This window comes from Arvicanthis niloticus, chromosome 7 (assembly GCF_011762505.2).
Source record: "Arvicanthis niloticus isolate mArvNil1 chromosome 7, mArvNil1.pat.X, whole genome shotgun sequence".
Lineage (NCBI taxonomy): Eukaryota > Metazoa > Chordata > Mammalia > Rodentia > Muridae > Arvicanthis > Arvicanthis niloticus.
Genome location: NC_047664.1, coordinates 47654507 through 47672531, shown reverse-complemented (window position 1 = coordinate 47672531; position 18025 = coordinate 47654507). Strand labels below are relative to the sequence as shown.

The 18025-nt window shown below is 42.3% G+C and overlaps 1 protein-coding gene across 1 annotated transcript in view; it reads right to left on the bottom strand.

The window, feature by feature from the left end:
- Positions 1-18025, bottom strand: part of Cd38 (CD38 molecule) — a 43579-nt gene that overhangs the window by 8313 nt on the left and 17241 nt on the right. Inside the window, exons 2-4 of the mRNA XM_034508256.2 lie at positions 4028-4157; positions 2159-2294; positions 82-167 (exon numbers count right to left, since the gene is read on the bottom strand). Coding sequence (XP_034364147.1) covers positions 82-167; positions 2159-2294; positions 4028-4157 — 352 coding nt within the window. The remainder of the gene's footprint in view (positions 1-81; positions 168-2158; positions 2295-4027; positions 4158-18025) is intronic.

Genomic DNA, 18025 nt, shown 5'->3' with positions numbered 1-18025 from the left:
CCCAAAAGGGCCAAATGTCAACCAATCATGAACTTCAGAGTCTTCAGTCAAAACTCTAGAGTTTAACTGTTTGGAACTTACCTTTTGAGAAATCACTTTCCAGAACACAGTAATAGGGTTGTTGGGACAGTTTTCACTCCAGTGTGGGCAAGAGTCATAGTTCATATCTGAAACACATTGTTTATAGAAAATAGTTAAATGGAAAAGGAAATGTACCATTGTGCTCTGTTCTTGGCTGTCCGATCCCAGCGGGAGTGCACTCCAACAGCATCTGTGCCAAGACAGAGGCTGGGGAATGGACACAGCTCAACTCAATTTAACTAAGTGTCCCCTGAATTCCTTCCAACACCTTACTTCCCTGTCCAGATCCCAGACAGGAACACTGTGATGGGTTTTGACTCACCATTCTGGGAAATGGCAACAAAAGTGCACCCTAACGACAATGTCCCCTGTCACTCCCCTGGAGTCCAGGAATGCTTAGGAAGAAGGCCAGGCCTTTTCGGGAAGAAGACACTTTCCCCAGATAGTCCTCTGATTACTGGCAATTCTCTCTTGTGGAGAGTTTCCTTTTCAACCTCCATAAATTTGGGGGACTCAGGTGGTCTCAGGCTTTCTATAGCTAACCTTACCAAAACAGGTTCAGCCCTTAGTGTGGTGCAAAGTATAGAGAGTTGATACATGGTTTCTATGGCACTGTTCTCAAGGTTGCCTTAATATATACAAACATTTACTGAGGGTTAGGTGTTGGAGATGGAGAATTGAATCAGGTGGGGGAGCCCTGCCTCACAGGGCATGTGAAGTAGTAAAGTCAAATAATCAGAGACAGATTAACTTTGATTGTGCACTATTACCAGAAAAAAAATTAGGTTGAAATTTGCTTTGAAGAAGAATCATTATCTTCAGACAGACTCTAAAGAAAAGGGCACCTTGTGCAGATGGCATGTGCAGAGGCAAAGAGTCTTGATGAGATTTGATCAGAAAAGGAGATGGAGAAAGGAATGAGAAGGCGAGGCATCTGAAACAGAGGTCAGGTCTTTAGACCATTAGCCTAGGGGCAAGAGAGGATTGTTATAGATTTTAGAGGGAGATAGACATAAACACGTTTTCACTCTGAAAAAAACTCTATGGTGTCAGATAGAGACTGACCTAGGAGGATAAGGAGTGACCAGTAAAATGTTATAGCATACCCAGCAGGAAGGAGAAGGTGTTAGTGTGCTAGACTAAGGCAGTGTGAGGAGAGACGCACAGATGGCTTACTAGACAAATAGATCCTGATTGACTATGAAGGGGAAAGAGAGATCACCTTAAGATGATACCTTAAGATGTCCATGTTAAATAGCTCAAATATAACAGTCCATTCACTGTGTCTATTTATATCCAAACATTATGCTGTATACCTTAAATATATATAATTTTAATTTCAAAACATGTTTTAAAAAGTGATCTAGAATTATGTTCAAGAATACATAATGCAGAATGAAACAATATATAAAAGTTAAGGAGGAGATTCCTTGCCAAAAGTGAGGAAGAGAAAGAGGAAGTAGAGAGAGATGAGGGAGAAGTGGAAGAGGCAGGGAAAGGGGAGAACAGGAAGGAGGTAGAGAGGGAAAGTGAGGGAGAAACAGGATGTGGGGATGTATTACCTCAACAGCCTTATAAAGTAGTACTGTGGCTCGACACAGTGTGCCTCACCAATACTCACACTAAGCTCAATTCTCTATTGCAGTGTGTTTGTTGATGGGATGGGACTCTAAACAGAGTTGGGATCATGAGGAAATTTACCCCATGAATGGATTAAGGACTTTCTTGAGAGATTGGGTTATTTTTCTCTAGACTGTATTAGAGCTAATGGGACTGGATTGGCTGTCATAAAAAGGAAAAATAAATGACTTTGGGTTTTTTTTCACTCTCTTGCTTCTCCTCTGATGTTTCCTCCACATATACACCTATCTCTCAGAGATCAAAGACAACCCTAAACCCCAAAGCTGAGGACAGTGATTTTTTTTTTTTTTTTTTTATGTTTTGTTAGAGCCCAACTTGTTATTAAGGTCACTGATGGCATTACAGTATATGCCTATCGACTTTTCAAGTTCCCTTGCCCAGCTCAGAGCTCCCTTCCCATTCACCCTGAGCCATCCCAGATGGTTCAGATCCTTACCAGAAGTACTGGGGTCTCCACACCATCTGAGATCATCAGCAATGTAGCCCATCAAGGTGTCCTCCAGGGTGAACATCTTCCCCTGGATCCAAGTATACTGATGGGCCAGGTGTTTGGATTTGCTCCAAAACAGAGTCTGAGGAAGAACAAAATCACAATTTAGTAGATCCAAAAATAAATCTAAGGGCTAGAGATGTGGCTTAGCAGTAAATTGAATGCTCACACACATAAGGCTCCTGGTTCCATTCCCAGCACATACACACACACACACACACACACACACACACACACACACACACACACACATATATATATATACATACATACATACACACATACATAAATACATACATACACACATACACACATACATACATACACACATACATACATACACACATACAAACATACATACATATATACATTTATACATACACACACATACATACACACATACATACACACACACATACATACATACATATACACATGCATGCACACATACATGCATACACACATATACACATACACACATACATAAATACATACATACACACATACATACATACACACATACATAAATACATACATACATACACATATACATACATACATACACATATACAAACATACATACATATATACATATATACATACACACATACATACACACATACATACATACATACACACATACATACACACATACATACATACACACATACATACACACATACACACATACATAAATACATACATACATACACACATACAAACATACATACATATATACATATATACATACACACATACATACACACATACATACATACACACATACATACACACATACACACATACATACATATATACATACATATACACATGCATGCACACATACATGCATACACACATACATACACACATATACACATACATACATACACACATACATACACACATACACACACATACATATACACATACACACATACATATGTACATAATACACACAAACACACCTTTTATAAATAAAGAATATAAACTATCAGAGTAAATGACACACACTAAGTTAAAGTCAGTTTGGTTATTGTCTATCCCCCTCCTCCTCCGTTCAGAGCACGGAACTGATACTCCTGGGGACCAGCCATAGAAATCCCCAGCCTACCAACCACAGGATTAAAACTGATAACTGTGAATGGGTGTAGGGGCTTCACTTAGTTTCAGACATGTCAAATTTTGTTTTAAACATGGGCTTTGTAAGGGTTGTACCTTGTGGTAGACCTTTTCCAGTATACTTGAAGGACTGAACACTGGGTTTCTCTGACTCCAAGTCTTGTTCTATTTATACTTCAGCTGTTCACTTTAAAGCCTCTTATCCTTAGGTAACTTCTTTTCATCTAAACTCCACAAGCCTAAGCTACCCCACTGGTGAAATAAAGTCCCTGATACCTGGTTTGCTCTGATAGGATGGCTCTGAAGAGCTAAGAAGATGTAAGAAAGAAAACAATTCTTCTAACGGAACTTCCCCTTGTGTTGCTGTTTACTTCATTAGTATTGTCAGAAGCCAGGGGAAGATTCCATAACTATAAATGTATAAGTTACTTTTGTTTGTGTGGGATGGAACTGATGTTAGGTTCTCTTTTGTCTATGTGCCCATCTCTCTCTTACCTTCCTTCCCTAGATGTCGTAAACTGTGATGGTACACCAGTTCTCCAATGCTCCCCCCCCCCAATACAATCTCACCAACCACATCAAATGATGCCTAATGCCAAGGTCTCCTCTTTTACTGCATCCTAATGTTGGTCCTGGGACATCTTCCCTTTGGCTTTATTTTCAATTTAAAAAGGAATAACTTGCCCTCATTACCTTGTTACATGGTATGGTTTGGGTGACCAATTTAACAAGTGGTGCATAGTCTTCTCTTGTGATGTTGCAAGGATTTTTGGAAACAAATGCTCTTTTGAATGTACTCAGTATCTTTTTGCAGTCCTGGTCTCTATAAAATGAAAGATAGAAAACAGATTTTTAAAATATTTTTGAAGAGTCTGGAGAGATGGCTCATGGTGGCTCCCAACTGTGTGTTTCATTTCCAGAGCTAACACCTCCATCTGGCTTCCACAGACATTGCACATACATGATGTATAAACATGTATACAGACAAAACAACCCTACATATAGAGTAAATATAAAAGAAATAAATCTTAGGAACCAGAAAAATAGCTCAGCAGTTCAAAGCACTGGTTGCTCTTCCAGAGGACCCAATTTCAATTCCCAGCACACAGCAGCTCACAATAGTCTATAACTTTAGTTCCAGGAGATGTGACACACTCACACAGACATACATGCAGACAAAAAAACAATGCATATAAAATAAAAATAAATACAAGAAAACAGAGAAAGACATTTTAAAAGTTTTTAAAACGTTTTTGGAACATAGCAACAAGAAATACCCTTCATCTGGAATCATATACTCAGGGACAGTCAGTTTTTGATACCATCCTGTCAGCTGTGTACAACATCCCCGTAAGGCGGAAATTACCTGAGACTGAGAATCGGTGAGATTAAAATGACACAAGCACCTAATAACATTAAGAAGAAAATATGAGGACAACTAGCATTTTCTGTCTCATACTACATCTTGTATAAAAGCACTTAAGGTTTCTTAGTGCCTTCAGTAAGGGCAATATTTCAAAATAGCTAGTAGAGAGGACCGAATGTTCCCACCACACAGAAGTCATGAACGCCTGAGGCGATAGAACTGCCTATCACTCTGATCATTATAAAGTGTATACACAGACTGAAACGCCATGCTGTGCTCATAAATATGTCTAATTACTCTGTGTCGATTAAAACTTTAAGCAGGGTTACTGCAGGTGGACTTGGTAATGTAGGGCATGATCAATCGTCAGTCTGCATTCATAGCCCCACCCTCCCGCCTCCCCACCTCAGGCAGTTCTGACCCTGGTTCTGGTTGAGAATCAGTGGATACAAATGAAAATGTGAAAGGTTCAGTGGAGTTTCTTTCCAAAGTCTAGACAGACAAGCTTAAGTTCATCAGCACCTGCTTTCGAAAACTATGCCAGGAAACCATTAGTACCCCCTCTTTCAATACTAAAAGGTATGTAAAAGGCATACATAAAAAGAAAAAGTTATGACATCATATACTTTAATGTCAATCAAAATTTATAGGATACCATCACAGGCAACTGAGAAAATAGATGTTTGGCGGCTCCCTGGCTTTCAGGGCTTACGTTTTAATTCCAGTAATTGTAATTAATGCAGTGGCCTTCTCAAGAACTCTGTGTTCTAAGTCCCAACCATCATAAAAATCTCATCATAAAAGATGCTCCCTTTTGGAGCATCTGCAGGACTTGAGACAGAAGAAGATGGAAGAAGGAGAGAACATTTTCCACTTTGAAAAGAGCCTGGGGGGAAAGAGAAGTTATCCAGCACTGAGACCCTACCACACATCAGACGTGTTCATCAGTGAACTCTTATTTAAGCGCTGAAACTCACATCCTTCACAAATTATTTCTGTGCTTCTCTTAGGTCTCATATTCCAGTTCAAAAAATAATAAAGATTCAAAAAACCAACTGGAGGAGGGTTGTCTGTTCAGGAGAGGAGACCGGGGCAGTACTGTTGAACATGACTTGGAAGAGCTGACTTTTCTTGGAAGAGTTGGTAATTTGAAGAGAATAATAAAAACATCTTGCATATATTATAAATACTGTTTTTTTTTAAAGTTAAAATTCTTATTGGTCCTTTGTGAATTTCACATCATGCACCCCAAACTCACCCATCTTCCCCTCCACCCCTGCAACCTCCTCCCACCAAAAGGAAAACAAAAAATAAAATGATTTTAAATCTTGCTGCGGAAGTTGCAGTGTGTCATGGTATATCTCACAGTATAGGCTTTTATCCACACACCTTTACTTGCAAATGTTCATTGCAATAAGTCATTCATTGGTCTTTCTCAAAGCCTCTAGCTTCTGTCACATCAACATTGGATGTTGCTCACTGGACTCCTCTCAGTTATCCTGTTGTTGCCCTGTGTCATGGAGATCCAGGAGCTTTGTTGCCCTGTGTCATGGAGATCCCGGAGCTTTGGATCTGCAGGACTGGCCTTTTCATTTGCTCCAGCAGTTCATAGATGGGGTGGATGTTCGGGTGGGCCAACTCACACCTCTTGATCTGGGCCTAGATGGAAGCTGAATTGGTCAGCTCACCAGCTCTCCCATGCCTGCACCACTGGGACCAACCCTCCTACCTTGACCAAGCAAGGGGCAGGTCCAGCCCTCCTGCTCACATGCCCTCTGGCCGCTCACCCTTGCTCTCATTACCAGGGCCAGTTGTACTGTGCTGCCTAGGGGAGGAGGTGTGGGGCTGCTCTCCTGAGTGCTTCAGCTGATGAGGTGCAGGGAACCAGCTCTCTCACACTCATTTTATTGGGGCCATCTCTTCAGCATCCACACCACCAGAGCCAGCTCTTTCACGCTGCCCAGGCAAGGGGCAGGGCCAGCCTTGTATAGCACTTGGGCATCAACATAGCTTTAAGCGTAAGCCCAAGCCAGTGACATCCCCATGGCCTTTGGTGTTAACTCTAGCCACAGACATCAACATAGACTCTGGCTGCAGAAATGTCACAGAACCAGACACAGCCCTTGACAGAGCCCAGGGCCCAGACATCACTATGGCTCCACGTGGTTGCACAGGCTCCTCATATCTGCCTGTTTCTAACTGCTATCCAGTTCCACCTTTCTCTACAGTGTGAATGGATCAGCTCTTCCTTCTCTTCCATCTCTCCACTAAGTACTCCCTCTTCTTTCTCTTCTGTCTTTCACATATTCACTCACTGTGGTAGCTCCCAGCCCTTGGGTGTCTTTTTCCTGGCTGCTCTGGGAAATATTGTTTTGTTTTTCTAGTTTTTCGTTTGTTGTTGTTATTATTTTGTTTTGTTTTTAATATTGTTTTTTAAATTTCTCTATGCATTTGAAATTTTTTAAACTAGTATCAAAAATAAAGATAATGTTAAGATTCAAGTTTTAGGGGCAAACTTCTACAGTAAGACATTTAAAGTATTCTTTCCTTTTTCCAGCTAAAACTTTTTTTTTTTTAAAGAAAATTTAGCATGCCGAGTGTTACTGTTCCCATCTTTATGATTCAAGTTGAGTATCCCCAAAACTGTTCTCATGCACCATTGTAATCCTACAAAACATATGCTTCACAATCTTTACCTAAGTAAAGCATGCCCCCAAAAGCGTGTACTATCTTTTCTTCTCGAACCTGCTGTTTGCAGCAAGTCTTTCTCTGATCTTATTTCTCAGCTGGGCTTGTCTTTAGTTTGCACTCATCAAAATGCAAACTCCATTTTGGTTATAATAATAGAATTTATAAGTTCTGGGACTACAAACAGCTATCAGTACTGGCTAGTTTTGTTTTGTCTTGATTTTATAGTACTAGGAATTAAACTCACAGTATCACACATGCTAGGCAAGTGCTCTACCACTGAGATACCTTCACCTCCACCCCCATCTTGACTATGTTTAAATAAGTCGTCATGATGGTTTGTAACTCATTAGTACTAACACCCCATCCTTCCTCTACCCAGACCTTGGATATCACAATTGTTTCTTTCTATTTCCTTCAATTTGACTATGTTCGGTATCTCACAAACCTGGAATCTTTGCAGAGGCTGATTTTTACTTAGCATGATGTTCTCAGCTATATTGCATCTTAACTAGGATCACCACTGCTATGATCAGGTTACATCATGAAAGAAAGCTTTTAATTGGGGACTTGCTTAGAGTTTCAGAGGGTGAGGCAAAGAACATGATGGCAGGTGGGCAAGTGTCACGCTGGACCAGTAACTAAGAATGTACACTTTAATCTGCAAGCAGCAGGCACACACACACACACACACACACACACACACACACACACACACACAGAGAGAGAGAGAGAGAGAGAGAGAGAGAGAGAGAGAGAGAGAGAGAGAGAGACTGGCATAGACTTTTGAAACCTTAAAGCCCACTCCCAGTGATATGCCTCCAATAAGGCCACACTTCCTAGTCCTTTCTAAATGGTTCAACTAAGATCCAAAAATTTACATATTTGAGGCTATGAGGGTCATTCCTATTCAAACCACCACATGCCATGTATTAAATTTCCTCCCTTTTGAAGGCTGAACAATATTCCACTGTATAACAGTATCGCTTTATTCGATCACTAATCAATGGGCATGTAGGTTGTTTCATTCTTTTGTTGCGTATTTTCTGTAGGGACTGCCATAAGTCTTACATGCCCAGGATGCTATCAAGATAAACTATTTTTGTCCTTGGGGTACTTGAACATAAAAAGAAAGATACTAAGTACTAGAACAAATATTCTTGGTGATGACCTGAATGTTGGCTCTCACTACAGGGTCTTTGTTCCATCATCCATTAACGAGTTAAGGACCATATTATCAGGTAATAGTGAACCTAGGTGTCCATCCCTCATCCTGAACTCCAAAGATGTGGAATCTGGGGTAAGGAAGGAGGCCTACGAACCTTTTAAAATGAACTTTTTTCCTCCAACTTTAAAATATGTCCTTGTTAAGTCACACACAAGCCACAGAGGGATGCCAGGCTCAGACTTTGCCAGCAAGGTCAAGGAGAAGGGAAATGAAAAATCTCAGACAAAATGAAAAACAGATGGTGCCCTGAGCTCCCCTTTCTTTCCTGCATAAGGTACATACTTTTTATATCAGAATAGAAGGTAAGGTCATCTGATTCTTTGTGTTGTCAGAAGAAAAAGGTTCCATTTTATTTTCCCAGAGTTCTTTACTTTGTTTGAATTTTCTGAAAGTCAAATCTTACAGATTTTCTGGAACTGATGTTATATGTATAATATACTCAAGGGCATCCTAGTAAGTGTCTAAAGAAATAAGGTTTTGTTCTGGTCACTATGGTCAGTCCGTCTACCAAGCATCCAGATGGTAAGGAGACTGAGCCAGTTCCCTGGTTTCTTTCTTTCCCTCGGGAACATCTAGTAGCAGGCTGGTTGCCTTAGCTTCTCCTCCCCAGGACAGGAAATGGACAGCTTGTCTGTGGAGATGCTGGGGGATGAAGGACAAGCAGCTCTGACTTCAGAGAGGATAAACAACGTGACCTCACACCTAAACCTCACCGGAAGTCTCTTCAATTCACCACAAGCAACATCACACAACACCAACATCAGACAAAGCAATGGTAGATTGCAATTTGAATAAAGACAAAAAGAGAAATCACCAACATGAAGAAATGATGGTGAACCCATCCTTGCACTTGGCTGGTTGAAGTGATTGCTGCATCTTTAACTATACAAACCTCGGCCTCGATCACCCTAACATGAGAACTTATATTAAAGGGTCCCAGCATTAGGAAGATTGAGAACCACTGCTCTAGACCATAATCCAGGACCACTGGGTGTGCATCCTCTTTTCTACCACACTGCTCCTGCTAACACACTCGGGCTTCACTTGACCTGTTGCCACCACCACAAATCACTCACTACCTCTCACACCTTCCCTTTCCTCTGAGTTATTCAGGGTTGGTTGATTCCAGGTGGCCAAAAAAGGAAAGCAGCAACGAGGGAAAACTCGGACAGTTCTGACCGTGCCATAATGCTCCTGTGAGCCAAACACTGCCCACGATGCCAAGGACTCAAGCATACATCAAAACCTCACATCAGCCAGTGAGGAGGACTCTATGTCTCTTACTTAGAAGTAAAGACATCAGAGCACAGAGTAGCTTAGCCCTGTCCAAGGTCAATTAGCCAGCTCCAGCAAGCCAGGTGTTGCTGTCTTTGCTAGACAATGCTGCCTCCCACAGGAAAATCCAAACTATGCACCTATGTTTCAAACAGAGTCGCTTCTAGAAGAAAATAAAAGCATGATTCTAGGTCTCAGGAGACATTCAAGATTAGAACTGGACAGTCATATCTAGATGCTAGAATGAGCATGGAGGAAAAGGTAAGGTCTTGTGCTGCGGGGAAATAGATATATGATTGCTAAATCCAGTTATTATCATCATTATTATTTTATTATTAATAATATTAAATTTTCTCCTATATATTATATTCCCTTCCCTCCTCCTCTCCCAGGCCTTCCCACCTCCCCCTCCACTCCTCCATTTCCCTTCAGAAAAGGCCAGGCCTCCCAGGGATATCAACCAAACATGGCACATCAAGTTGCAAATAAGACTAAGAGCCTCCCCTCAGATTAAGGCTGGACACGATGACCCAGTGGGGAGGAAAGGGGCCCAAAAGCAGGCAAAAAAGTCAGAGTCAGCTCCTGCTCCCACTGTTAGGAGTCCCACAAGAAGACCAGGCTATACAGCCATAACTATATGCCGAGGGACTAGGTCAGACCCATGAAGGCTCCCTGATCACTGGTTCAGTCTCCGTGAGCTCCTACCAGACCAGGTTAGCTGATTCTGTTAGTTTTCTTGTGGTGTCCTTGTCCCCTCGGACTCCTACAATCCTTCCTCCCCCTCCTCTACAGGACTCCCTGAGCTCTGCCCAAGGTTTGGTTGTGAGTCTCTGCATCTGTTTCCATCAGCTACTGGATAGAACCTCTCTCCTTTATACAAGTATAGCAGAGTATCATTTACTGCTTTTTTCTTTTTCCCTTTCTCTCTCTCTCTCTCTCTCTCTCTCTCTCTCTCTCTCTCTCTCTCTCTCTATCTGTCTGATTCTATTCTAAGTCTCTGGGCTATCCAGCCTTTGGTTCCTGGCCCTCCAGGCTGTGTCAGGGCTGGTATCTCTCTCATGGCATAGGTCTGAAGCTGGACCAGTCACTGGTTGGCCACTCTCACAATTTCTGTGTCACCTCTACCCAGCGCATCTTGTAGGCAAGATAATTTGTAGATTGAAGGCTGGGTTGGTGTCCCAATCCCTCCACTGGAAGTCTTGTCTGGTTACAGGAGATAGCTGTTTCGGGTTCTAATATCCTCCTTATTAGAAGTGTTAGCTAGGGTCACCCTTGTAGATTCCTGGGAGTTTCCATTGACCTAGATCTCTATCTTGTCACCTCCAAATGTCTCCCGATTTCCGTTGTCTCTCCCAGTTCTGTCTCCCTTCATCTTCTTCCCAATCTCATCCTGTTCCCATACCTACTCATCTCCAGCTCACCTTTGACATCTATTCTATTTCTCCTTTCCAGGGAGATTCATGAGTCACCCCTTAAGCCCTCCTTGTTACTTAGGCTCCCTGGCTCTGTGCACTGTAGCCTGATTATCCTTTATTTTACAGCTAATATCCACTTACAAGTGAGTACGTACTATGTTTGCCCTTCTGGGTCTGTAAACCGAGCTTTTATATGGATAGCTTTCACTGGGTATCAGAATGTGGCTGTCGCCACTCCCATAAGAACCACATTTCTACCTTTATAATGTGCCACTCCTGTGGGAGGCTTCCACACCCTAAACCTTACCCTTCCTTCAACACATTTGGCTTTTGATAGGTAGAAATACACAGTCTATGAACTTTCCAGCTAGCTGGTCCTCCAGGTCAAGCTGTCTATGCTCAGAGAAAATAAGCAGGTTCAGGAACTAGCTTGAGTCTTGAGTTTGAGGTCACTACAGGCTGTATTTAAAGTAGAGACTGCCACCTTGTGGGAGAAATGGGTCATCGACGAGACGCAAAGAAGCGATGAGAATTTTCTAAAGGGGGGGGGAGGTCTATGAATAATAAAATTCTTGAGGTTGAAGGTGTCCCTTAGAAACAGCTAAATCACAAATTTGAAAAACACTTAGAGAGGGGAAGGAAGGAGGCAGGATCAGGTGTCGGGGGAGATGAGGGAGCTGTACAGAGGGTCAGGAAATTGAACAGCAGTGTGTAGCAGTGGGGGAAGGGGAACTAAGGGTAGCCAACGGAAAGTCCCAGACACCAGGAAAGCAAGAGGCTCCCAGGACCCAACAGAGAAAACATTAGACAAAATACCCAACAAAGGGGAGAGAGAACCTGTAGAGACCATTATCAAGAGGGAAGGCATGGCCCCCAGTTGAGGGAGGGGGCCACCCAACCCTTCTCAAAAAATTGAACCCAGAATTTCTCTTGTCTAAAGGAAATACAGGGACAAAGAGTGGAGCAGATACTGAAGAAAGGGACACCCAGAGACTGCCCCACCTGGGGATCGATCCCATATGCAGCCACCAAACCCAGTCACTATTGCTGATGCCGAGAAGTGAGAAGTACTTGCTGATAGGAACCTGATATAGCTGTCTCCTGAGAGGCTCTGCCAGAGCCTGACAAATACAGATGTGGATGCTTGCAGCCAATCATCAGTCTGAGCATGGGGACCCCAATGGAGGAGTTAGGGGAAGGACTGAAGGAGCTGAAGGGGTTTGCAGCCTGTAGGAAGAACAACAATATCAACCAACCAGACCCATCCCCCAACCCCCAGAGCTCTCAGGGACTAAACCACCAACCAAAGGGTACACATGGAGGGACCCATGACTCCAGCTGCATATGTAGCAGAGGATGGACTTGTCGGACATCAATGGGAGGAGAGGCCCTTGGTCCTGTGAAGGCTCGATGTGCCAGCATAGGGGAATGCCAGGGTGATGATTCAGGAGTAGCTGGGTTGGTGGGGGAGCACCCTCATAGAAGCAAGGGGAAGAGGGTGGAATAGGTGGTTTTCGGAGGGAAAACCAGGAAGGGGGATAACAGTTAAAATGTAAATAATTACCCAATAAAAATTTTTAAAAAAGAAAAAGAAAACCAGTTAAATTCTGCCATGTGTTTGTTCTGAGGGTAAACCTAAGAACAAGGAAAAAAACTATGAAAGTTGTGGAACATGCTAGAATGTTACAGTTTCTGCGTTAAAATAGCTAGAAACGGCTAGGATAGGAGCATTAGGGGAGCATTGCCAACAGTGTTTAACCTTCTATAAGGTGGGGACATTAGATGACATTGAGCAAAGAACTGAAGGAGACAGAGCCTTTGAGCAGTAACTTCCAAAGGAGTAATGTTCTGGACAGAGGGCCCTCGCATCTCATGTGTTAACAAGAAACCATCTGGTGGGAGAAAAGCAAGCAAGGAGCAAATGACGGAAACAAAGGAAGAAAGGCAAATTTGACCTTCACCACGGACTTTTATCTTCTGTGGCATTAGGAGCAACAGAACACTTTGCACACAGGAAGTAGGAGATATCAGAATGTCCTTCTTTGCAGGCTGTACTCTGAAGGAAGTGGGGATGAAAGCAGGTAGATCGGTACTCCTGACAAAAAGAGCCGACTTTTTGTCATGGAGGGGGAAGAGAAGATATAAATCAAGATAGGAAAAGAGTAGCCAAGAATGGTCGTGTACACCTTTAATCCCATAAGGGCTGCCTGGTCTACAGAGCAAGTTCCAGGACAGCCAGGGCTACACAGGGAACCCAATCTCAAAAAATGAAGAAAAAGAAGAAGGATGAGATGATGAAGAGGTGGTAGTGGTGGAGGAGGAAAAGGAGGAGGGGGAGGAGGAGGACAAGGAGAAGGAATGAAGGGAAGGTGGTGGTGGAGGAGGAGGAAGAAGAAAGAAGAGGAGGAAAGAAGGGAAGGAGGAGGTAGAGGAAGGAGGAGGAGGAGAAGAAGAAGGAGGAGGGTGGAAGGAGGAAGGGAGAAAAGACAAAATAATATGGGAAAAGCAGATAGGTTCTGGGTTCACTGTGGATTTCTAGTTGACTGAGTATGTGTGAATATACGGTGTTAGAGAAATGATAGGGTCAGTAACTAGAAGGATAAAGTGGCCATCAGCTGGAAGAGAGCTTCCAGCAGAAGTTGCCTTGACCATGGGTTGCATTTGGAATAGCTGGGACTTGAAATGCCTGTAAGACAACCAAAGGAAGTGATAGAATAGAGAAATGGGCTTGTGACAAGGACAAAGAAGAGATGATGATGAGCTCAGTGAAAGTACTGGAAGATGAAACATGGACACCAGCGGAAAGCAAAAAGGACGGTTGTGACAAACGCTAGGTGAACACAGCATGTCACATGGACAGATCTTTCTGATACCCCAAGGAAGAGAAAGACTGAGATAAGACCTTTGAAGCATTGGGAAGGAAGTTGTGCCAAGATCTGTAGCTTTCCACATGGAATGGCAAGCGTAGAGAGGATCTATTTTTCTTCCATTTATGCCAAATACTGTATCTTGAGAATTTATTTTGGAGAGCACTACCTTCACTTAAATATAAAATAAATATGTAATAAAGAAAGCAGCAAGTTCAAATCCATCTTCCGTACTCTCATCTTTTCTTGCCCATTTCAGCACTTAGCATGCTTTCTCTTAGGATAATAGCCAAGCTTTCTTACCAGCCCTAACTTTGGTTGGAAAATTTCCTGAAAGTGTAAATCAGAAGCATCAAAAATTTTAGGCTTAGTAATTCTGTGCCAGTTATTTGTAATCTCTTCAAATTCCTGTATTCTCTAAAATATATTTATCATTTTCTCTTAAAAATTCCCAATGTCACAAATGCAAATTTATAGAATACACTTATAAAACATCAGTACAGTATAACTTGATCTGTTCTATGTGGAAGAGAGCACATCCTGAGAAATGAGGCCAGAAAGAGGCTCTTTCCTCTTTTATCTTGCTTTTGAGTCAGGCTTTCATGTAGCCCAGGCTGGCTGTGAACTCATCATGTCGCTAAGGACAATCTTGAACTTCTGATTCTCCTGTCTCAGCCTCCCAAATGTTGGGATTCCACCACATCAAGTTTTATGAAGTGCTAAAGATCAACCCTCAGCTTAACACATATTAGGCAAACATTCTAATAGCATAGCTACATCCCAGCCCTGAGTCTTGTTCTTTCTAAATTACCATTTCAGAAACTAACCCTTGGCAGGAGACGGGTATTCTTCTGTGAGTAGTATCCTAAGGACTTTATTGCTTTCCACTGGGTCCTGCCTTCTAAAGGCTTTCCAACCTCTCATGTCACCACACTGAGCTAAGCTTTGAGCACAAGCTTTTGGGCAATATACTCAAACCATATCTATCTCTTCCAAAAAATATTCTTTAAAACTATATCCTTACATTTAAAATTATCCCCAGCATGAATCGAAACAGTTCGGTGGTTTCTCAAAAGGTTAGGCATCTATCTGCCATTTAGCCCAGTTCTTTACTTCTGGATACCCTCCCCCTTCCAAGGGAAACTATATGCCTATATATTAATTTAAACACTAATGTCCAGAACACCTTCATTCATCATATTCAAAATGGGAATATAAGCCAAATGTCCATCAACCAGTAAGTGGATAAACAAATTATCATATACACATACGGTTGACTTAGTAATAAAAAGAAACCAACTTTTAAAATAGATTATTTATGTATGCAAGTGTGACATATATGTGTGTGAATTGTATACACATCTGTACAGATGAATGCACTTCTGTACATACTGACAGAGTCTCAGGGAAGACAAGGTGTCCTACTCTGTCACTCTGTACTTTACTCCTTTGAGACAGGGTCTCTCACTGAACTGGAGCTAAGCTTATGACCATCGAACCTCAGTGAACCCCGGGCTCTACTCCCCACAGCCCTCGTATAGGTACATGCAACTGTAGGGCAAGTGAGCTGAGCCATCAGAAAACCGTAAGAATTGGTGAGGTGGAGTAAACCTCCGGGAACCTCAGAGATCTGAGACAGCAGGAACAGAGCTGCTCCCTCCCTGTCTCTGTACCTGCTCTGGAACACATAACCACAATACCTGAGAGGACTATGGGCAGTCAGTCACAGAATGTAGCACCAGGAGTCCTTCCCCCATGCAATTAGAGCATCACCAACGTCTCAAGCTAAGCCAATAGGAAATATTTACTTCCACTTCCCAAATCCCTTCTCACTCCACAAGGCTCATATAGTCCCTGTCCACATGGGAGAAAATGCACAAATCATTTCACTAAGGATCATCTGAGAACGGCCGTCTTTACTGAGCTGTAACACTTGGGGAAGAGCTCTCTGCTGAAGCATTGGTCAGATCATTGGATCTTGGACCCGTCACTACACTGCAGAGGCTCACATCAGAGCGACAGCAGCTCACACCAGCGCTGCTGCCTCTTTGGCTTTTCAAGACTCAGGGACCCCTGCCACCTGCCCTGTGCAGACTGCTCATACCTCTTTACTCCCATTTAAGAGCTGTGATACTCCCGGCAGTGTTCCCAGACCAGAGTCCTGTGGAACCTATTTGTCCCAAGCTCTGCTTCCCCCTCCTTGGTCTGACTTCTGACAGACCACAGATCACATGCAACCACATCTAGCTTCTCACACAGAAACTGGAATCTGAACCCAAATGAACAGCATGACTAATTCCCGGTTAAGGTCAAATATTCAATAAATAGCATTTACATAGCTGATTACACAGCTGAGGGTAGGGATCATTTTCCTAGTTTCACCATACACTAGGACGCATGCCAGATAGTTAAAAGACGTAACTGTGAAAAGTAGTAGTTACGACTTTTAAACCTGTTCTTTTCATGTCACGTTGAAAAAAAAATCCGTCCTCAAGCAAGATGCAAAGGCACACACGTAAGAGAAAATATAATTTCAATGACATTTAGATTCTCAGGATGAAGGGCACCATATATAAAGTCAAGAATGAAGCCACAGATTTCGAGACCATGTTTGTCAGCCATATAACTGACAAGAGATGAGGATGGTAAACATATAAGCGAAAATGACTGTGCAATAGTAAGATGGGCAAAGCAGAAGGTCTCAACGGTCAGTGAATACACAAACATGATCAGCTGGCCTAAAAGATCAGGGAAATGAAGGCAAAAATCAGGGTCACCGTTTCAGAGGACACTCAGAGAGACCATCATGCAAGGAGACTTGTTCTGCAGGTGTGGAGAGTACATTTCTATGTTGTGTCCACATGTGACAAGGCTGGCACAGTTGGTCCAAACCAAACAGATTTCCTTCACAACTCTTGTCTGTTTGGATAGCATGTCTCCACTGAAGATTTCAAAATATCAAACACTTCTTCAACCACCTCCTTAAACCTTAGGTTAGCCATGCAGGCCACTTCCGGCCAACAAAATTTAAAGAGAAGGCAGAAGAGTGAAGAAAGGATTTTTGGAAAGACATTATCTGGTGAGAGGAGTCCCAAAATGAATCCCCGTCTCCCTGATCTTTTGACCCTAGATGTGATTATATGAGCACACAGTGGTTAGAATTGCCGCAGCCAGTTTTTGACAAAGGCTTGAGGGTAAAAGATACACCAGGAGATGAAAGACTAGAGATAAAGGGCCCGGCACCTCACCTCATATATATCTTATATCTCTCACTTAAAGCCTGTTTTGAGTCTCTATTGAATGTAGCCCTAAGCCATTTAATTGGCATACCCAGTTTGGTGGGTTGAACTGTGTCCTGACAAAGATGTTGAAACCTTACTCTAGAATTTCTGAATGTATTATTATTTGAAAATAAAATATTTGCAAAACACACACACACACACACACACACACACACACACACACTCCATATATACCTGCTGAGCACATTTAGTGTGTCTTGGGACTATTATTTTAGTGATGAGCACTGTGTATTAGGTAATCGATTAGGGGCTCATTCAAGGGAGAGGTGAATTCATCTAAAGAGGCCAGCAACTGGGGAGGAATATTAGAAGAAGATCATGGTAGTGATTGAAAGGAGGAAAGGAAAGAAAGTGATGTAATTATATTTTAGCTTGAAAAAAATTTAAACTGCTAAAACCCATCTTTGTACAAGATCAATTTTATATGAAGTCAGAGACATTTCCCCATTCCATACAACTGGGCTGATGTAAAAAGAGAGACTTTGGGGCTGAGGAGATGGCTCAGTGGGTAAAGTGCATGCTGTAAGCTTGAGGGCCTGAGTTCAAATCC